At 48.5% G+C, this 23,079-nt stretch overlaps 1 protein-coding gene across 1 annotated transcript in view; it reads left to right on the top strand.

The window, feature by feature from the left end:
- The first annotated feature begins 3,568 nt into the window (after positions 1-3,568).
- Positions 3,569-23,079, top strand: part of LOC134969649 (cytochrome P450 2J6-like) — a 31,368-nt gene continuing 11,857 nt past the window's right edge. The window contains exons 1-7 of the mRNA XM_063945736.1: positions 3,569-3,812; positions 7,362-7,524; positions 10,091-10,243; positions 14,625-14,785; positions 16,437-16,610; positions 17,983-18,127; positions 18,407-18,594. Of these exons, the coding sequence (XP_063801806.1) occupies positions 3,585-3,812; positions 7,362-7,524; positions 10,091-10,243; positions 14,625-14,785; positions 16,437-16,610; positions 17,983-18,127; positions 18,407-18,594 (1,212 nt within the window). The 5' untranslated portion in view covers positions 3,569-3,584. The remainder of the gene's footprint in view (positions 3,813-7,361; positions 7,525-10,090; positions 10,244-14,624; positions 14,786-16,436; positions 16,611-17,982; positions 18,128-18,406; positions 18,595-23,079) is intronic.

Genomic DNA, 23,079 nt, shown 5'->3' with positions numbered 1-23,079 from the left:
GGTATACAATTATGGATGGACGAGCGACTGCCGACACAGAGGTAGCTACAGCCGTGGACTACCGTACTGCGTCTGCTGCAGTGCTAATATAGACTGGATGATAATGATATAAAAAATATATATATATCACTACTGCAGCCGGACAGGTATATATTATATAATGATGGACCTGCTGGACACTGTCAGCAGAATGCGTTTATAGAATAAAAACACCACACGACGAGTGTTTAACTTTTTCAGGCAGACAATCACAATATACTGGTGGTCAGTGGTCACTGGTCAGTCACACTGGCAGTGGCACTCTGGCAGCAAAAGTGTGCACTGTTAAAATATGTACTCCTGCTATAACTTCTCCCCAGTCTCCCCCACAATTAAGCTGTGTGAGCAGTGAGCACTCAGCACAGTCAGATATACAGTATTACATAGATGATGCAGCACACTGAGGGCACACTGAGGCTGAGCACAGATATGGTATGTGACTGTGTCACACTGTGTATCGTTTTTTTTCAGGCAGAGAACGGATTAATTAAACTGGTGGTCACTGGTCACACTATCAGCAAGTAGTACTCCTAATATGCTCCCCAAAATTAGTAAATCAAGTGTCTCTACTACTCTCTAGTCTACTCTAAACGGAGAGGACGCCAGCCACGTCCTCTCCCTATCAATCTCAATGCACGTGTGAAAATGGCGGCGACGCGCGGCCCCTTATATAGAATCCGAGTCTCGCGATAGAATCCGAGCCTCGCGAGAATCCGACAGCGGGATGATGACGTTCGGGCGCGCTCGGGTTAACCGAGCAAGGCGGAAAGATCCGAGTCTGCCTCGGACCCGTGTAAAAAGCGTGAAGTTCGGGGGGGTTCGGTTTCCGAGAAACCGAACCCGCTCATCACTAGTATTTATATAAAACTTGGAACACTATAAATATCCCATATGAGTGGCTCCCATGGAGAGGAGACGGACTCCCATATATCCAAAACAAAGCATGTTTGCGCTGAACAAAGATGGACACTGACAACGCTGGCGGGTGTGAGACGCTGGTGTTGCCATAACAACTGTATGACGCGGACGGCCGAGACAACACGGGAGCCATAGGACGGAAGTGTTGTCAAACGGAAGTTCGGGTCACCATGACTACGGCGGGACGCGGACTTAGCGGAAGTCACGGTAGTCATGACTACACGTGACGTAGAAACCGGACACTCTCACCCTCAGCTAAAAGAACCATGGGACAAGTAGTCATTTTTGTATAGTGTTCAGCTGAGAGTGAGACTTTAGGACTGGCCAGGAGGTATTTAAATACTCATGGAAGCAGAGCCATTGTTAGTCACACCTTGAAAAAGACCCTAGCAAAGAGGGTAGAAACGCGTTGGTGGATTGCTGGCATCCGGACGTTGTTCCAAATAGCGGGACCTACCTCAGCTGCTTGCCTGTGGGAAAACCCTGCAAATCTCTTTCCCACGGACTTTTATGCTGATTTGAACTGATTTCATTTCCAACATCTCTGGTAATTCCCCTATACATTGGGCATTAGAAGGATTGTCACTGAAAAGACTGCTGCTGATGTTTTTAACGTTTTAAAACTGTGTGTTGTTCAAATATATGTATTAAACGTACTTCACTATATATATTCTTTTCTTATTGCATATTTCCCTCTGCAACGAGGTAGCTGATGTTGGAAATCAACAAAGAGGATATACTGTGGAGAAGCGCTAGTTAAGTAACCCCTCCATTTATTTATTTTGTACATACAGTGGTGGTGAAGGGTGTTGGAAACCTTCCAGGAGGTGTTACAAATAAGCTGCTTTCAGTGAGCACGGTTACTTTCACTACACTCACTTTCTACACCAGGAGCTTGGTCATCCACAGTACAGTCCAGGCCTGGCCCCCTGCAACTTCGTCTTGTTCCTACAAATCAAGCGCAAGATGTTTGGGATCTGTTTTGAGCCACCAGAAGCTGCGGTGGAGACCTTCATCCAGAATGTAGAAGACATACCTGCCTCGGACTGGTCCAGCTGCTTCACCAAGTGGTTTGAGCGCATACAACTTTGCATAGACTTCTCTGGCGGGGTTCCGTATGATTGACCGACGGTCGGGATGATGACCGTCAGTATACCGACAACAGCATCCCGGCCGTCAGTATGTCAGCAGCGGGGCGAGTGCAGAGTCCCCTTGCAGGCTCTCTGCGCTCGCCACCGGTTCTGTTCCCACCCTGTATGGGAATAGACTCTGTGAGCCGGGAATTCGGGTGTCGGCATTGTCAGCAGTCGGGATTCTGGCGTCAGTATCCTCAGGGGCAAACGCAGGATTTACTTGGGGGAGTTTCTGTATCTTTTATATACATACATACAGTATATAGCAATCGGTGTCAGCAGCACTGAGGTAGTGAAAAGACTTTTCATTACCTGAGTGCCGCCGACACCACTTGCTATATTTGGGCTCCTGGCCGGCGGGCACATGACGCCTTTAAAATAAAGAGTGCAATAAAGAGTGCCCGTGTGTGTGTGTGTATAAAAAAAAAATTCCATATACAGTATGACACACACACGCACATACATAACATACATATAAACACACACAGCCATACTTGCCTTCCTGACCCTCTCCATGAGGGAGAAAATGTTCTGTTCCTGGACTTTCCTGGTAATGTATGATTGCCATCACCTGTGGTGAGCTAGTTAATTGATAAGAAAGGTGTTTCACCAGGTGTAGTATTGTATGCCGGCGCCCGGGCTCCCGGCAACCAGCGTACCGGCGCCGGAATCACGACCGCCGGCATACCGACAGCGTGGTGAGCTCAAAGGAGCCCCTTGCAGGAACGGTGGCGCGCTATGCGCGCCGTGCTATTTATTCTCCCTCCAGGGGGGTCGTGGACCCCCAAGAGGGAGATAAAGTCTCGGTATGCCGGCTGTCGGGATTCCAGCGCCGGTATACTTTGTGCTGGGATCCCAACAGCCGGCAAACTGAATACCACCCATTTCACCACAGGCGATGGCAATCATACATTACCAGGAAAGTCCAGGAACAGAGCATTTTCTCCCTCATGGAGAGGGTCAGGTAGGCAAGTATGACACACACACATACCCCAGGCTGAGAGGAGGAGACTGGTGGCCGCCTTGTCACTGTAGATATAATATGATCATGCACAAAGCCTCCCGCGTATATTCTGTGCAGAGAGCTCTGACTACTAGAGCTCCCTGCAGCAGCAGAAGCTGTGATCGCGATCGCGGTTTATACTGAGACAGAGACCAAGCTGTCTCCGTCTCTAAAAACAAGAATTTTCCAGATCGGGGGGGTTGCTGGGTACTCAGAAACCCCCCCTGCGTGCGCTACTGATCCTGGCCGCCAGGATCCCGACTGCCGGCAAATTAACTGCATCCCCTCTTGCAAACACTTTGAAAAATTATAATGTTCACTTTGTAAATAATAATACATTTTGTGCTTCTGGAAACTTATTGCACCTCCCTGGTATTGCCTGTGACATTGAACAGGGCAGGGACGTTTAACTTGCGTGCTGTGTAACCAAACGCCTATTATTATCATCACGGCTTCCCTTCTGGGAGGGGAGCTTCATCATTGTACTTTGTATGTTACAGCAGCAGCATGAGGCCCTGATAAGGAAGTCAGTGCAGGAGGAACTGCTAGCAGCCAGCATGGAACTCAGCACTGCTCTGATACTGGGACTCATCCTCCTGGTAATTCTATGGAGGAAACTGTCTCGGCCAAAGGGTTTCCCTCCTGGTCCCCCAGCCCTGCCCGTAGTGGGCAACCTTCTGCAGATGGACTTCTCCAATCCCCTGAAGAAAATAAGGGAGGTGAGTGCAGAGTCTACCTAAGTGCAAGCAAATATCTGTCTATAGGCAGGCTTACCATACTATCCCTTTAAATCAGGACACTCATGAATTACACAGGTTCTGGGGCTGGCTGACTTCAAGCCTGCATTTCACCTAGTTTAAATTAGCCGCAGAACCTGTGTAATCCATGAGTGTCTCAGTTTAAAGAGATGGGATGGTAAGCCTAAGGATAGGGACAGAATATACCCCAGATGCGCAGGGGGTGTTCTTGTTACGGGTGGGGGGCAGGAAGTCGGCACAAAAAGCACGTATGTCAACCTCACAATGTCGGTGCCGGGATCACGGCATTTTACCCATGCAGGTAATCATACTGGTAACCGGCATGGTAAGTGTACTAACACCCACACAGGACATGTGCTGTAAGGAACATTGGGGGTCATTCCGACCCGATCGCTCGCTGCAGTTTGTCGCAGCGCAGCGATCGGGTTGGAACTGCGCATTCGCCGGCGCCACAGTGCGCCGGTGCATGGCAGCCGTTGTTGCCTAGCGATCGTCTCTGAGGCAGAGGCGGTCGTTGGGCGGGAGGGGGCAGGACGGTGGCGTTAAGCCGTTTAGGCGTGTGGCCGGACCGTTGGGGGGGGGGGCCGCGGGCAGCAACAATCAACTCCCGGCTAGCCGCAGGAGCTGCGCTGGCCGGGAGTTACTCCACAAATACTAAAGCATCGCCGCTGTGCGATGCTTTTGTATTTGTGTGTGTGTGTGTGTGGGGGGGGGGGGGGGTCTGGACTGACATGCGAGGTGGTCTAGCCCTGTGCTGGGCGTCCCCCCGCATGTCAGGGAAGATAATCGTAGCTGTGATAAATTTAGCACAGCTACAATCAACTCAGAATGACCCCCATTCAACGGAATCCCTTTGTGAGGTCGACATATGGTGAGTGCCGACTTCATGACCGCATACTCTTGTTTCTAGTGTAGATACTGTAGGTATAAGCATGTGATTTATGGTAGAGCTTAATTTACTTATTCGAACTAGAGATACTTATTTGGGGCAGTTCACTGCTAAATAAATAAACTGACCCTGTGACGCTGGCAAATGCTGACGCATTCCACCGCCGTCCCCTGAAAATAATCACATTATTTTGGGCATATTATGATTAGAGATGAGCGGTTTCGGAGTTACTTGGATTTACTTCGATCTCAAACACAGCATCTTATTGGCTCTCACATGTTTTGTACAGCCAATAAGATAAATCTGAATTTGCGCTAGTTTGGCGAAAAGAACTGAGAAAATCTGAACCCGCTCATCTCTAATTATGATTGGGGAATGCCACGTCCTCTGGGTGATTATTACCTGTTGCTTCTGCCCCAAGTTTATTTCCTTTAAAACCACCCTGGCCTGCATTGCCACCTGCACTGGACCTGATTCAGAGGGGATAGCACTGCCGATGTGTACGCCGTGGAGTGATTATCATCCGACTGCGCATACGTTATAATCGAACTGCACATTCGCCAACATACGTTTACGATGCCGCTTGCAGTGAGGAATTAACTGCAAAGTGATTGACAGGAACCGACCGTTTGGAGGTGGTTATGGGGAGAACCGGCAAATATGTCAGCGTGTTGCAAATGTTTTCAGGGCGTGTCTTAAGGCCCGTACACACTAGTCGATATATCGGCCGTTCTCTTGAACGGCCGATATATCGCGGGTCCGTCGGCCAGTGTGTACGGGCGATACGTCTGTGAACTCGGTCGTTCACAGACGTATCGCGTCGGCCGCGCAGCACAGCCGACGGCCAATATATCTACCGATATATTGGCGCGTCGCTGTGTGTGTACGGGGCGGTCGTCCGACCGCCCGTACACATGCTGCGGCGGCCGGCGGTGATTGACAGGTGAACTGGGCGGGCGCCCGCCCAGTTCATGACGTCAGTCCCCCGACGGATCGGGCAGTGTGTATGCACAGCACAGTGCCCGATCCGTACATAGATATATCTGCAGATCAATTGATCTGCAGATATATCTACTAGTGTGTACCCACCCTTAGTGTCCGAATGTAATCTTGTACGCAGAACACACGGAGCCAGCATTGCAACTCCCGTGGCCATCCTGCCAGACCGTAGACACGCTCATCACATCTGCATAGTGGTTGGATGGAGTACGCAGTTCTTGAGCTGTTGCGGTGGCTTTGGTGGCCGTCTCTGTCCACCTGTGGGCAGCTGATACACTTGCGTTGGCTTTGCGGTTCCATAGCTTTAAAAATCACAGCTGCGTAGGCTTTAGCGACCACATCTGAATCATGCCCAAAGGTCAGCAAGACACACCTTCCAACAGTGCAGAAGCCTCCTGAAAGTCCAGGAAGGTGGGGCAAAAATCCTCATACATGACATGCTAAGGAGGACCTACTTATGAGGCCGTTTCTGCTGCCAAAAATTGGCAATGTCTGCTGCAGAAGTTATTGTACAACGGACATTCCGGAGCTTGGCTCTGGTAGCTAAAGTCATTATAGCCTATAGGCTACTCACCGAAAAAATACCTTCAGGAGAGGGGTCCGTCTGACCGCAGAACCAGCAGTGTCGGCGCGGGAAGTGGGGAGGGCAGAAGGAGGAAGTACAGTGATCGCATATGCGACCACTTCGCATTGATTACCAGGGGGGGCTGCTTCCAGAGCCCGTCCCAGCAGCTCAGTAATGATACATTCCAGCGATCAAGAATTCCTTATTGCCATGAATTGTGGTAATAAAGAATCTTTAATATCGAGGATATGCCGCAAAAAAATAATAAATGTGCTGTATAGACATATTTCTTAATATCTGTTCTTAGCAAAGTGTCCCTTGAAACTATTTAAAAATGTTTGCCGTGATAGGGGCTGCAGGTCAGCAAGCTCTAATCAGTGCGCCTTATCTTCTCTGTATAGGTGCAGCAACAGACTTGATAAGGCTAGTTACATGAGTGGATGAGTACACGCAGTCATATATGACCACATTACTTTTCTGAGTGCATGGTTTTGTCTTGTAGCATACAGTATCACGTCAGTACATTATAGTTCCACTTATGTAACACTGACCACATGCAAAGAAGACACAACACTGTACAGTAGGATGACACGCATGTAATATATCTTAACACACCATATGACCTTTCTGTGTCAGTTCTCCGAGATGTATGGTATAATGCAAAGCTTTGCAGGTGCAGCAACAGACTGGTCAGGACTGGTTACATGGCTGGATGAGTACATGCAATCATATAAGATCAGTGTAGATGTATGCTGTATGTGGATTGCATCTCTGCTAATCACTTGCCATACAGGAAGTGTTAGTTACACAGGAAGTTTTTGTTAATACAGGAAGTGCTGCTGCAGCCACTGTTCAGCATGACTTGCAGCTAGTAAAGTCACACTTCTACAGTTCTCCAGAGTCCTGAGGTGATTTGCACACAGAAGTGAGCATATTATGTCAATGCACTATAATTCCACTTATGTAATACTGATCACATAGAAAGACAGAACACTACACAGAAAAATGGCATACCAAGTTGTTATAGCTAACACACAATATGATCCTTCTGTGTCAGTTCTCTGAGGTGTATGGTCCAGTGTACAGCATCTACCTGGGATTCACACCGGCTGTGGTGATCCGGGGACTCAAAGGACTAAAAGAAGTTCTGGTGAATAAAGGAGTTGACTTTGCAGACAGACCTCAGAACAGATTATCACAAGCCATCTCCGGTACCAGAGGTAAATTGTATATACACTACAGTACCCTGTAATTGTCTCAATACTGCAGTACCAGGGCTGCCAAGAGAAATCCTGGTCCCCAGTACAACAACTTTCTGGTCCCCCCACCCCCCTGGAGGGGGTGTGACCACAGCATGCAGGATGCATTTTAACACAGGGGGCAGAGCGGGGACTAGAGAGCAAAGACTCAGTGCCATCTTCCTGGAGATATCACCGGGAAGATGGCCCCAGCCACAGGTATTGATGTAGCATGCTCATCTTGATGTGACTATTCACAGCCGGCAATCCCTTAATTCACTCCTAATGGAATTAATGGAGCGATCGGCAGTGGCGAATAGTCACAGCCTAGCACACCACGCAGCATGCCACATTGCAGCAAGATGAGCATGCTTACCTTTGTGTACTCCGGGGGGAAGCAGCGGACCAGGGCCCCGCCTAACCCCCTCCAGCATCCTGGGTAATTAGTACCTGCCCCTTCCCCTCTCTGCGCCACTACCAGCCCTATACTAGGTACAATATATCTGCCTGCACAGCTTTTACTTCCATTGACAATCATCTTTACCTACATGAGAATGGTCAGTTACAAATCAGCTATGCCCCTTCCACTGCTAGTAGAGATGGGTTCGTCTTGCGTACGACTGTTTTCATCTGTAATTGCATACGCTTGATACCAGAGCATGTGCGGAGCGAAAACATGCACAATATGCTCTGTAAATCTAGCTACATTCAACTCTACATCAGCCCCATAGCATACCTGGGGTCAGTTTGATTTGCCGATGGACGGGATGCCGGTGGTCAGAATACCGACAGCGGCATCCTGTCCATCAGAATCCCGACAACTCCCTCTAAAGTACTCTAACCCTACCCTGCCCCCTACCCTAACCCTCCCTTGTGATTGCCTAACCCTAACCCTCCCTTCCCCGCTGCCTAAACATAACCCTCCACGCATGGTGCCTAACCCTAACCTCCCCTTCTTTGTGCCTATACCTAATCCTCCCTTCCCAGTACCTAACCCTAACTTTCAAGATCCCGAGGTCGGTATATCGACCGCCGGGAATCCCGTCCGTCGGTAACATAACTGCAACCCACATACCTCTTTCATAATGTTGACACTACAATGTCGATATGGTTCAACAGATTGAAATACACCATGTATACATCCTTAGGTTAGGTTTATGTTGTAGGATGGAAGCACTAAGAATAGGCACTTGAGGAGTTTAGGTTTAGGCTGCAGGGTATGGGTGTAGGTTAGGTACTCAGGGGTGGGCTAGGCACTAGAAGGAGTTTAGGGTTAGGCTGCAGGGCGTGGGTTAGGTACTAGGGGGCAGGTTAGGCACTAGGGGCAGTTTAGGGTGAGGCTGCAGGGGGTGGGTCAAGGTTAGGTACTCGGGGGTAGGTTAGGCACTGGGTGAGTTTAGGGTTAGGCTGTAAGGGAGTGGGCTAGGGTTAGATACGAGGGGGTGATTAAGGCACTAGGCGGAGTTCAGGGTTAGGCTTCTGGGGTGGTTTAGGGTTACGTACTAGGGTGCGGGTTAGGCACTAGGGGTGTTTAGGATTAGGCTGCAAGGGGTAGGTGAAGGTTAGGTACTTGAGGGAGGATTAGGCACTAGGGGATTTTAGGGTTAGGCTGCAGAATGGTGGGTTAGGGTTAGATACTAGGAGGTGGGTTAGGCACTACATGGAGTTTAGGGTTAGGTTGCAGAGGAGTGGGTTACAGTTAGGTGATTGGGGTTGGGTTAGGCAATAGGGGGAGTTTAGGGTTAGGCTGCAGGGGGTGGGTTAAGGTTAGGTACTCGGGAGAGGGTTAGGAACTAGGAGAGTTTAGGGTTAGGCTGCAGGGGGTGGGTTAAGGTTAGGTACTTGGGGGCGGGTAAGGAACTTGGAGGAGTTTAGGGTTAGGCTGCAGGGGGTGGGTTAGGTACTCGGGGGAGGGTTAGGCACTAGGGGAGTTTAGGGTTAGGCTGCAGGGGGTGGGTTAAGGTTAGGTACTCGGGGGAGGGTTAGGCACATGGGGGAGTTCAGGGTTAGACTGCAGAGGGGTGGGTAAGGGTTAGATACTAGGAGGTGGGTTAGACACTAAGAGGAGTTTAGGGTTAGGCTGCAGAGGAGTGGGTTACGGTTAGTTGCTAGGGGGTGGGTTAGGCACTAGGGGGAGTTTAGGATAAGGCTGCATTGGGTGGGTTAGGTACTAGGGAGAGGGTTAAGGATAGAGTTAAAATATTTACTGAAACCGCTACTCCATCTGGGGTCTACGCCACCAGTGATGGCCACTTGCCACTGGCCGCTGGAGTTGCTACAGCCATTGAGACCAGTTAAGTGACCAATGGGGAACCAGGGATGTTAAGACGTCATGTCATCCAAGTAGACAAGGTGAGTGATGACATTCCAAAATGTCAGCCATGTCGAAATCCTCATGTCAACCTCATGCACATTGACACCTATCTGTCAATCTAACATACCATAGCCAATTATACGACCCAAATTTCATTATTGTTTTGCTCTCATTATAGCCAGTTATATTGTATTTTAGCTTATCCTACCGTCCCATGCATGTTTCTCTCTCCAGGGCTCATAATTGCTCCTTACGGCCAAGCATGGAAGGAGCACAGGCGCTTCACCCTGTCCACGCTCCGCAATTTTGGGCTGGGGAAAAGGTCTATGGAGGAGAGAATCTGTGAGGAGAGCACACACATGATTCAGGAGTTCATGAAGAACTCAGGTAAGGCTGTGATGCCCCGGCGTGGCCATGTGTGCACACAAACTCCTTTCTTTGTCCCTTTGTTTTTGGAAAACTTTAATGATCTGTCTGAGTGTGGCTCTCTCCCTCCACCTACAGTATGTCTGATTTGGACATATGTCTGAGACGGAGCCCTTATAATTGTGCTCCCTAAACCTAAGAAGGACCCTCTTCACCTCGATTCTTATCACCCTATCTCCCTCTGTCTATCGACATCAAGATACTTGCTAAGCTACCAGGCTTAATAAGGTAATAAGTTAACTGAGGTTATACAGCCAGATGAAACTGGGGTTATGCCTGGAAAATCCACTTCTGTAAATCTTAGGCACTTACATTCACACATTTAATTACACTATCCTGCTGACCCTGATGGAGCTGGTTTGTCCTTGGATGCATCAAAGGAGTCTGATTCTTTTGAAAGGTTGTACCTATGGAAGGTTCTGACTCCGTTCGTTCCTACTTTCTTGGTGGGGGATTCAGTTATTTTACTCTAAGCCAGGAGCAAGTGCTTAATGGCTTTGCCACTAGATCCTTCTCTCTGGCTAGGGGCACTTGACAAGGTTGCCCACTCTGGTCTCTCCTGTTTACAATGACAATTGAACCCCTAGCATGTGCTACAAGGGCTGATGATTCCCTCTGAATAGTCCAATACAGTGAAGATATCGTTATAGGTGGACGATATGCTAGTAGTTTTGTGGACCCTGTATCTCCTTTGTATGGTTAATCAATTTGACTCCTTTTCTGGCAATAGAATTAATTGGGACAAGTCTAGAATTTGTCCCAATCGGAGTGACTCTGCCTTTGCTAATCACCTGCAATCTCCCTTTCACTGGGTTACTCAGTTGCACTATTTGGGAATTGTCAATTTCCATAGTAATGTGGATTATTTTTGGTTGAATGTACAGCCTCAGACTGACTTTCTTAAAACCAAGTCTTATATGTGGAAAAATTGCCATTGATGGTTGATTATGGTTGAAAGTTAACCTTGTAAAAATGGTCATTCATCCAAAATTCCTGTATGTGCTTCAGTCAGCCCCGGTATTTGTACTCGCCCATCAAATAAATAGGTCCATGGGGCCAAATGTAATAGAGTGAGAGTTTCAGAAAGTGAGAGATTTGGTAAGATTTTTCTGTTTTTTTGTTTTGTTTTAAAGTGGCAATTATTTACACTGCAAAACCAGGGTGATCTTGCTGTGTAAATTATTGCCACTTTAAAAAAAAACTGCAAAACCTTACCAGATCTCTCACTTTTTGAAACTTTCACTCTATTACATTTGGCCCCATATCTTCATTGATGTGGGGTGATTAGAGAGCCTGTATAACGGCCCTCATTCCGAGTTGTTCGCTTGCTAGCTGCTTTTAGCAGCTTTGCACACGCTAAGCCGCCACCTACTGGGAGCGAATCTTAGCTTTGCAGAATTGCGAACGAGAGATTAGCACAATTGCGAAAAGAAATTTCTTTGCAGTTTCTGAGTAGCTCGGGACTTACTCTACCACTGCGATCAGTTCAGTCAGTTTCGTTCCTGGTTTGACGTGACAAACACACCCAGCGTTCGCCCAGACACTCCCCCGTTTCTCCAGCCACTCCCGCGTTTTTTCCAAAAACTGCAGCGTTTTTCCGCACACACCCATAAAACGGGCAGTTTCCGCCCAGAAACACCCACTTCCTGTCAATCACACTCCGATCACCAGAACGAAGAAATATCTTCGTTAAGCCGTGAGTAAAATACCAAACTTTTTTGCAAAATTACTTGGCGCAGACGCACTGCGAACATTGCGCATGCGCAGTTTGCGACAAATCGCTCCGTTGCGAAAAACACTAACGAGCGAACAACTCGGAATGAGGGCCAACATTCAAGGCGTTGTGTAGGACACAGAGTGAAGGGAGTATGGCACTGCTTGACTTGCAACTTTATAACCTAGCAGCACAGCTCATACAGAAGTGACATCAGACATTTAGCCTCAATACGCCACGCACAACAATACAATTGAGCCCTCGGTTCCCATGCAACATTGCTAGCGTCAGGCATCTTTTTATGCAGAAATTGCATCTTAGCCGCAACGTGGTGCAGCTAGGGCGCACCAGGAGACTGTGCTGATTGATTTGATATGCGACACTTGTATACAGTATCTGTGTGTGAGTCTGTGTATGTATAAATGAATCAGCACAGTCTCCTAGTGCATCCTAGTCGCATCTCATTGAGACTAAGGTGGAGATGTACTAAGCAGTGCTAAAAGTGGAGAAGTGAGTCAGTGGAGAAGTTGCCTATGGCAACCAATCAGCATTGACATAACATTTATAATGTGCATACTATAAAAATATACAGAGCAGCTGATTGATTGCCATGGGCAACTTCTCCACTGGCTCACTTTTCCACTTTTATCACTGCTTAGTACATGTCCCCCATAGGCGCATTTTTAGCAAAAAGACGCCCTGCGATAGCAGAGTTTCACGGGACCTGGCACGCTGAGAGGGGCCCATCTGTTTCTACCTGGCTGCGGCAGACTACTTCTGGAAGTGCTGATTGCTCCGTGGTTGTCCCCCGTTATTGATACAAACAATAAAGGTGTGGCTTGTCTCCCGTCCTTCATCTGCTAAACCCCTCATTGATTCTGTTTCCTCGCTATGTGGTAATCCTGGCTTTTAGAGAGTGCTACATCTGGAGCCTGTCTCTGGCATACCTATGGGGTAATGTCTATTGGTCATCTCTATGGTGTATTTCCAGTTGTGCCTTCATCTGGCACTCTTAATGCAGACTGTTGGGTTCTCCTTTGAGCCTGTCAGGAAATTTTTCTGTTTTTGGTCTCGGTTTTGGTCTGTAGTTACTAACTGAGTGATGACAACGGGAATGAGTTTCCCTATTTTTCATTCTAGAATTTGTATTTTTTGGATTGGTGTGGATGACTTTATGCCCTCTGCTCTCCAAATGCAGGGGTGTAGCGAGGGTGGCTCCAATGGAGCGCCGAAAAAGATAGAGGGCGCATCATCACCCTCTCTCCTCACAATGCACTGTACAGGCAGCCGCAAAGCAGGAGCAGAGGGGGCGCACACTGACTCTGACTCAGAGAATACAGTAGGTAGGGCACAGGGCAGGCCACAGGCAACACAGCAGGAGACACTAACAGCCGGCACATGCCAGAGCTCTGCCTGCCCTCTTTATATTCACTGTCTGCTTGTAGCTGTGCAGCATGGTTACGTCTGTCCAACAGCACCACTCCCTGCCCCTGCTGCTGTAGCACCTCTTTCTGTCTATCCCAGCTGCTGCAGCACTTCTCTCTGCCCCAGTGGCTGCATAATCTCTCTCTTTCCCAGTTTCTGCATCATCTTTCCTGGAAGCTGCAGCACATGTCTCTACTTCTGATGCTGCAGCACCTCTTTTTGCCCAGGCTTCTGCAGCACCATTCTCTGCCACCTCTCTCTGACCCGTGTATAAGCGGCTATACTGTGGTGTAATGTGTATAAGTGGCTTTACTGTGGTGTAATATTAATAAGCGGCTCTACTGTGTGGTGTAACGTGTATAAGGTGCTCTATTGTGTGGCTTATTGTGAATAAGGGGCCCTACTATGTAGCATAACCTGTATAAGGGGTACTACGGTGTGGTGTAATGTGTAACGGACACTACTGTGCTGTGTAATGTGAATTGGTACTATTCTGTGGCCACATCCCTAGACCAGGCCCTTTCACCAATTTAGAATTTTAAATATTTTTTCTTTTCAATTGTAACATGCCAGCACCTCTTAGCTAGGCCCTCAATTCAGTACAGGGGAGCGGGGCGCTAAAACATACTCCTTGCTCCAGGCACCATGGCGTCTAGCTAAACCTCTGTCCATATGTATGTTAATAATTTATGCAAGCTCGCTAAGGTTTGCCTAACCAGGAGATGGATAGTTTCAATACCAAACCCAATTACAATTTAAGGTACTTGGGTTTTGTTCAGAGTTAGCAAATCAAAAAAGCTAGCAATTGGGCAAAACCATGTCACACTGCAGGTGGGCCAGATGTAATATGTGCAGAGAGAGTTAGATTTGCGTGGGTTATATTGCTTCTGTGCAGGGTAAATATACTGGCTGCTTTATTTTTACACTGCAATTTAGATTTCAGTTTGAACACACCCCACCCAAATCTAACTCTCTCTGCACATGTTACATCTGCCTCAAATTGCAGTGCAGCATGGTTTTGCCCAATTGCTAACTCTTTTGGTTTGCTAACAACTCTGAATAACCCCCTAAAGGTCATTTCACTGCTGACACCCTGGTCGAGGTTTGAATGAATAGTTGTCTATACTATTTCTTTGTTACCAGTGGTAGTTATCCATATGTATGACAGTGAATAATACTGTAATTGCCGCTGGTATTTTTCAGATGCACCAATAGATCCACACTTTGTCACTGACAACGCTGTGTCCAACATCATATGCTCCATTGTGTTTGGGAAACGCTACGACTACGATGACTCATCGTTCCGAGAGATTCTCAATCTTCTCCATGAAAATATGAAGATGGCAAGTAGTTTCTGGGCTCAGGTAAGTCATTTTATGGCTGCCAAAACCTAAGGTGAATAAGGATAAAATGTAAATATTTATTAAGTAACTACATATACCATGTATCAAAGGATATTTGCAAGTGACCTTTAAATTGTACTCAAACAAAATTGCAACAATTGGACACACATTGAGTGAACACATACCTTTTGAGTAGCCCTATGATCCGGATTACCTTACGCGCCTGATTTGCGCGCCCCCACAGTCATTAGCGATATATCTTCCGGTTGGCATTGCTTTATGGCTGTCCAGACGATATTGCATTCGGCTCCGTGCATGGTAATGAAGGTCGGAACGAGGGATTGTTCCGTCCTTCGTGATATTGTTCTGATGTGTACCAGGTTAATAATATGTTGGCCCATCAACTGCCATATTGTCCCGGCACACATTGTAAGTACCCAGCTTTAGGGGGTCATTCCAAGTTGATCGTAGCTGTGCTACATTTAGCACAGCTACGATCATTCACACTGACATGCGGGGGACGCCCAGCACAGGACTAGTCCGCCCCGCATGTCAGTCCAGCCCCCCCCCCGCAGAAGTGCAAAGGCATTGCACAGCGGTGATGCCTTTGCACTTCAAGAGTAGCTCCCGACCAGCGCAGCTTTAGCGTGCTGCCCGGGAGCTACTCATCGCTCCCCGGCCCGCAGTGGCTGCGTGTGACATCACGCTGCCGCCACGGCCCGCCCCCCCCAACGGTCTGGCCACGCCTACATTGGCCGGACTGCGCCCCCTAAACGGCGGCTTGCCTCCGAGGCGATCGCTAGGCAACGACGGATGGCATGCACCGGCGCACTATGGCGCCGGCCCATGCGCAGTTCCGACCCGATCGCTGGGCTGCGAGAAACTGCAGCGAGCGATCGGGTCGGAGTGACCCCCTTAGTTACTGACTTTAATGAATAAACCACTCCTTGACCACCAGCGTATGCTGCAGTAGACTTATTTAGCACAATGTCACATTTACAACACTAGACACTAGGCATTTCCTTTAGTAAATTAAGAACAGCACCTCCCACATTGAGGACGGGATGTACTAACCTATTGCAGTACATTCCGCCACAATACGCGCATTGATGCTATCATACATGATGAGTATAGCAAAGGACAGATCTTTCAAAAAGATCTGCCTTTCGCGAAGCTGAGACGTCTAGGTTTCAGCCCCAGGAGTCCCTCTGCTCTGGAGGAAAGCTGAAAAAAGCTCATAGGCTTCTATAGGGTATGTTGGGAGGGGACCGTATCGGATCCCCAGGAAGATGTCCATAGGCTCCCGCATTCAGGGCTTAGTACATATGGAAATGCAGTAAACACCCTGAAAACGTTTTTTTTTTACCGCATTTTTCCTTTAGTACATCCCGCCCTGAGTGCTCTCAACATGACCACGTCCACTCCATTCGCAAAGATATTTACAGTCAGGGACCCTTTGGGGGCGATCAGGCCAAAACTACTTTGGCTAAACTGAACCATACTCTGACAGGGCAATGGGATGTATATTTTATTGGGATATTATATTTTCAGGAGACATTCTGTCCCCTGTACCATTCCTCAGCATCTCCACAATGTAATTACCTGGTTGGGATTGTAACAATACTGTATGACAGATATTCTCTGCACATATGTCTGTGGTTCCTCCCCGCAGCTGTACAATGCATTTGGATTTGTCAGATATCTTCCTTTGCCGCACCAGAGGATTTTCAGAAACGTAGACGTGATTTTTGGATTCCTCAGAAGAGTTTTAGAGGAGCACAAGAGAAGCAGGGTACCAGGAGAGCCCGGAGACTACATAGACTGCTACCTCGAAGAGCTGGATAAGGTAACTAACAGGTGTGATACAGGAGGCCATTGGTTGGGATGTTGGCGGTCATGTGACTGCTAACCGCATCCCGTACTAGCATACTGTAAATACAAAGAGCCTAATTTTAGACTCAGATTCATCAAACTTTGGAGACTTATAAATTGCAAGTATAGGTTGAGTATTCCATATCCGGAATGCTTGGTAGCAGGAGCATTCTGTATAAGGGATTTTTTTTGGGATAACAGAATACCTGTTATCTGGATGGGTCCTGGGGGCCTGCAGCAAGTCCGGAGCGTCGGCAGGGGATAGGTCCCGGTGGTGCGCAGCAGGTCCGGCGCATCGGTGGCAGGGTTCTGGGGGTCTGCAGTGGGTCCGACGTGTCCGTGGTGGTTCCTGGCAGCAGTGACAGTGAGGGAATGGCTGCAAAGCCACTCCCCCACCTGTCTGTGATTGGCCGCAGACTGCAGTGACTTCATGACGCCGGCCATGTCATGACGTCACTACAAGGCATCCGGATAGCGGATACTCGACCTGTACCAACCAACCAGCTCCTAACTGCCATGTTACAGGCTGTGTTCGATAAATGACAGTTAGGAGCTGATTGGCTGATACTTTATCACCGTGCAATTTATCTGAATCTTAGAGGTCTATTTATGAACATTTTTTTAACTAAAATAATGTGAAAAAGGGTGTTTTCTGTTTTCTTACCCTTTTCACATTATTTTACTATCACCTGAATGTATTAAAGGGCATTTGGAGCAGTTTTCATGAAAGCCACATCGCATTCCCCATACTTATAATGGGAAATGTGATATAGACAAATTTACTAAAAATTCCGCAGTGTGCCCTGTGATAATCTCACCAGCTCAGACTGGCGAGATCAGAGGGCAGCACTGCCCAGCTTTCTCTGCCCCTGGCAAAGAAAGCTGAGCGGGACAAGGCAGAGTGATCAGCTACGTGTGTCCGATGCACACACAAGCTGATCAGAGTGTAAAAAAATAAAGTGAAAAAAAAAACCCCAACCCATACTCACCTGTCCAGGGAGCCAGTGTCCGCTGCTCTGGTGAGCGCTGCTGGGCCCCCCATATGCTGCAATGTGACCCCGGTGCAGTAAAGTGACGCTGCAAAGTGGCAGCGCACTTTACAGCACCGGCGGAACACCGCAGTACACAGAATCTGGCGCCCAGCAGAGGCAGCGCGGGCCGGCTCCCTGGACTGGTAAGTATATTGATCTGCTGGGGGTGTGTTGGCATGCAGATAATATTGCATCACATGTCCTGTCCAAGTGCCATTTTGGACCCTTTATTTGGCTTCACACCCTTAAATATTGGGCAGGCTTCTCCGGCGCAGCAATGACTACTTGTGAACTCTCCTCTTGTACTGTATTCAGGAGCAGGAGGACAGTAACAAGTCAACCTTCAGCGATGAGAATCTCTTCACATGTGTGGGTGACTTATTTCTTGCCGGGACGGAGACCACATCGGCCAGTCTGGAGTGGTGCTTCCTTTACATGATGATGTATCCAGACATTCAAGGTTCCAGAACGCACTTCCTCATACATTAACTTTATTATTTATGCATGGCTCCATTCTAGTAGGAGTAACACAGTCAGTGGCAGTTACAGAGTTGGGGCTGCGGCACTGTCCAAAATTCAAATAGAGGAGCCGCACTAACTGCCAGTAAGTGCCGGCCGGCGATGTTTGGCAGTGTTGGGGGGCAGTTGGCGTGGCCCCCCTATTTGAATTTTGGACTGTACTACAGCCCTGCCTCTGCAACTGCCACAACTGAATGCAATGTATCTTCTCTTCTGTCAGATAAGTGTCGGGAGGAAATAAATAAGATTCGGGGGGACAGAGAACATCTAGACTATGAGGACAGAGTGAGGATGCCGTATACACAGGCTGTGCTGCAGGAAGTCCAACGCTTTGCCTCTGTTGTGCCACTGGGTGTCGCTCACTCATCCGTAAAGGACGTGCAGCTGAACGGCTATACCATCCCAAAGGTGAGCAGCAATTATATCAAGTCAAAGTTGGCATCAGTAACTGGACATAATATATAGTAATATAATAGTGCTGTTACCTTTCTTTATCAGCCTACAGTATATCCCAATTATTGTATTATTTACTTGTTACATTGATATTATGTCACCAGTGGCACATAGAGGGGGGCAGGTACACTTTACCTGGGTCCCTCTACCCCCCTTCCCGGTTGTAGAAACTGGCAGGGAGCTATAGGACTGACGGCTGCTGGAGCAGCCTCTCTCCCCAGCCCAGCATACAGTACATCACACGCTGCTGTGTGCTGGGCTGGGGAGAGAGGAAGCTGCAGAAGCAGTAACTCTTCACTTTCCCTGCGTAGAGCGGTCACACCCACCGCCACCACTGGTCTCTGCCACCACCGACCGAACATGACACCGGCTTTGCAATTAGAGATGTGCACTTGAAATTTTTCGGGTTTTGTGTTTTGGTTTTGGGTTCGGTTCCGCGGCCGTGTTTTGGGTTCGACCGCGTTTTGGCAAAACCTCACCGAATTTTTTTTGTCGGATTTGGGTGTGTTTTGGATTCGGGTGTTTTTTTCAAAAAACACTAAAAAACAGCTTAAATCATAGAATTTGGGGGTCATTTTGATCCCAAAGTATTATTAACCTCAAAAACCATAATTTCCACTCATTTTCAGTCTATTCTGAACACCTCACACCTCACAATATTATTTTTAGTCCTAAAATTTGCACCGAGGTCGCTGGATGGCTAAGCTAAGCGACCCAAGTGGCTGACACAAACACCGGGCCCATCTAGGAGTGGCACTGCAGTGTCACACAGGATGGCCCTTCCAAAAAACCCTCCCCAAACAGCACATGACGCAAAGAAAAAAAGAGGCGCAATGAGGTAGCTGTGTGAGTAAGATAAGCGACCCTAGTGGCCGACACAAACACCGGGCCCATCTAGGAGTGGCACTGCAGTGTCACGCAGGATGGCCCTTCCAAAAAACACTCCCCAAACAGCACATGACGCAAAGAAAAAAAGAGGCGCAATGAGGTAGCTGTGTGAGTAAGATAAGCGACCCTAGTGGCCGACACAAACACCGGGCCCATCTAGGAGTGGCACTGCAGTGTCACGCAGAATGGCCCTTCCAAAAAACACTCCCCAAACAGCACATGACGCAAAGAAAAAAAGAGGCGCAATGAGGTAGCTGTGTGAGTAAGATAAGCGACCCTAGTGGCCGACACAAACACCGGGCCCATCTAGGAGTGGCACTGCAGTGTCACGCAGGATGGCCCTTCCAAAAAACACTCCCCAAACAGCACATGACGCAAAGAAAAAAAGAGGCGCAATGAGGTAGCTGTGTGAGTAAGATAAGCGACCCTAGTGGCCGACACAAACACCGGGCCCATCTAGGAGTGGCACTGCAGTGTCACGCAGGATGGCCCTTCCAAAAAACACTCCCCAAACAGCACATGACGCAAAGAAAAAAAGAGGCACAATGAGGTAGCTGTGTGAGTAAGCTAAGCGACCCTAGTGGCCGACACAAACACCTGGCCCATCTAGGAGTGTCACTGCAGTGTCACGCAGGATGGCCCTTCCAAAAAACACTCCCCAAACAGCACATGACGCAAAGAAAAAAAGAGGCGCAATGAGGTAGCTGTGTGAGTAAGATAAGCGACCCTAGTGGCCGACACAAACACCGGGCCCATCTAGGAGTGGCACTGCAGTGTCACGCAGGATGGCCCTTCCAAAAAACACTCCCCAAACAGCACATGACGCAAAGAAAAAAAGAGGCGCAATGAGGTAGCTGTGTGAGTAAGATAAGCGACCCTAGTGGCCGACACAAACACCGGGCCCATCTAGGAGTGGCACTGCAGTGTCACGCAGGATGGCCCTTCCAAAAAACACTCCCCAAACAGCACATGACGCAAAGAAAAATTAAAGAAAAAAGAGGTGCAAGATGGAATTGTCCTTGGGCCCTCCCACCCACCCTTATGTTGTATAAACAGGACATGCACACTTTAACCAACCCATCATTTCAGTGACAGGGTCTGCCACACGACTGTGACTGAAATGACGGGTTGGTTTGGACCCCCACCAAAAAAGAAGCAATTAATCTCTCCTTGCACAAACTGGCTCTACAGAGGCAAGATGTCCACCTCATCATCATCCTCCGATATATCACCGTGTACATCCCCCTCCTCACAGATTATCAATTCGTCCCCACTGGAATCCACCATCTCAGCTCCCTGTGTACTTTGTGGAGGCAATTGCTGCTGGTCAATGTCTCCACGGAGGAATTGATTATAATTCATTTTAATGAACATCATCTTCTCCACATTTTCTGGAAGTAACCTCGTACGCCGATTGCTGACAAGGTGAGCGGCGGCACTAAACACTCTTTCGGAGTACACACTTGTGGGAGGGCAACTTAGGTAGAATAAAGCCAGTTTGTGCAAGGGCCTCCAAATTGCCTCTTTTTCCTGCCAGTATAAGTACGGACTGTGTGACGTGCCTACTTGGATGCGGTCACTCATATAATCCTCCACCATTCTTTCAATGGGGAGAGAATCATATGCAGTGACAGTAGACGACATGTCCGTAATCGTTGTCAGGTCCTTCAGTCCGGACCAGATGTCAGCATCAGCAGTCGCTCCAGACTGCCCTGCATCACCGCCAGCGGGTGGGCTCGGAATTCTGAGCCTTTTCCTCGCACCCCCAGTTGCGGGAGAATGTGAAGGAGGAGATGTTGACAGGTCGCGTTCCGCTTGACTTGACAATTTTCTCACCAGCAGGTCTTTGAACCCCAGCAGACTTGTGTCTGCCGGAAAGAGAGATCCAAGGTAGGTTTTAAATCTAGGATCGAGCACGGTGGCCAAAATGTAGTGCTCTGATTTCAACAGATTGACCACCCGTGAATCCTTGTTAAGCGAATTAAGGGCTCCATCCACAAGTCCCACATGCCTAGCGGAATCGCTCCGTGTTAGCTCCTCCTTCAATGTCTCCAGCTTCTTCTGCAAAAGCCTGATGAGGGGAATGACCTGACTCAGGCTGGCAGTGTCTGAACTGACTTCACGTGTGGCAAGTTCAAAGGGCAGCAGAACCTTGCACAACGTTGAAATCATTCTCCACTGCGCTTGAGACAGGTGCATTCCACCTCCTATATCGTGCTGAATTGTATAGGCTTGAATGGCCTTTTGCTGCTCCTCCAACCTCTGAAGCATATATAGGGTTGAATTCCACCTCGTTACCACTTCTTGCTTCAGATGATGGCAGGGCAGGTTCAGGCGTTTTTGGTGTTGCTCCAGTCTTCTGTATGTGGTGCCTGTACGCCGAAAGTGTCCCGCAATTCTTCTGGCCACCGACAGCATCTCTTGCACGCCCCTGTCGTTTTTTAAAAAATTCTGCACCACCAAATTCAAGGTATGTGCAAAACATGGGACGTGCTGGAATTTGCCCATATTTAATGCACACACAATATTGCTGGCGTTGTCCGATGCCACAAATCCACAGGAGAGTCCAATTGGGGTAAGCCATTCTGCGATGATCTTCCTCAGTTGCCGTAAGAGGTTTTCAGCTGTGTGCGTATTCTGGAAACCGGTAAAACAAAGCGTAGCCTGCCTAGGAAAGAGTTGGCGTTTGCGAGATGCTGCTACTGGTGCCGCCGCTGCTGTTCTTGTGGCGGGAATCCATACATCTACCCAGTGGGCTGTCACAGTCATATAGTCCTGACCCTGCCCTGCTCCACTTGTCCACATGTCCGTGGTTAAGTGGACATTGGGTACAACTGCATTTTTTAGGACACTGGTGACTCTTTTTCTGAGGTCTGTGTACATTTTCGGTATCGCCTGCCTAGAGAAATGGAACCTAGATGGTATTTGGTACCGGGGACACTGTACCTCCAACAAGTGTCTAGTTGGCTCTGCAGTAATGATGGATACCGGAACCACGTTTCTCACCACCCAGGATGCCAAGGCCTCAGTTATCCGCTTTGCAGCAGGATGACTGCTGTGATATTTCATCTTCCTCGCAAAGGACTGTTGGACAGTCAATTGCTTGGTGGAAGTAGTAAAAGTGGTCTTACGATTTCCCCTCTGGGATGACCATCGACTCCCAGCAGCAACAACAGCAGCGCCAGCAGCAGTAGGCGTTACACGCAAGGATGCATCGGAGGAATCCCAGGCAGGAGAGGAATCGTCAGAATTGCCAGTGACATGGCCTGCAGGACTATTGGCATTCATGGGGAAGGAGGAAATTGACACTGAGGGAGTTGGTGGGGTGGTTTGCGTGAGCTTGGTTACAAGAGGAAGGGATTTACTGGTCAGTGGACTGCTTCCGCTGTCGCCCAAAGTTTTTGAACTTGTCACTGACTTATTATGAATGCGCTGCAGGTGACGTATAAGGGAGGATGTTCCGAGGTGGTTAACGTCCTTACCCCTACTTATTACAGCTTGACAAGGGCAACACACGGCTTGACAAATGTTGTCCGCATTTCTGTTGAAATA

Source organism: Pseudophryne corroboree, chromosome 11 (assembly GCF_028390025.1).
Source record: "Pseudophryne corroboree isolate aPseCor3 chromosome 11, aPseCor3.hap2, whole genome shotgun sequence".
NCBI lineage: Eukaryota > Metazoa > Chordata > Amphibia > Anura > Myobatrachidae > Pseudophryne > Pseudophryne corroboree.
The sequence above is the reverse complement of the archived record's forward strand: the minus strand, read 5'-3'. Positions and strand labels throughout refer to the sequence as shown.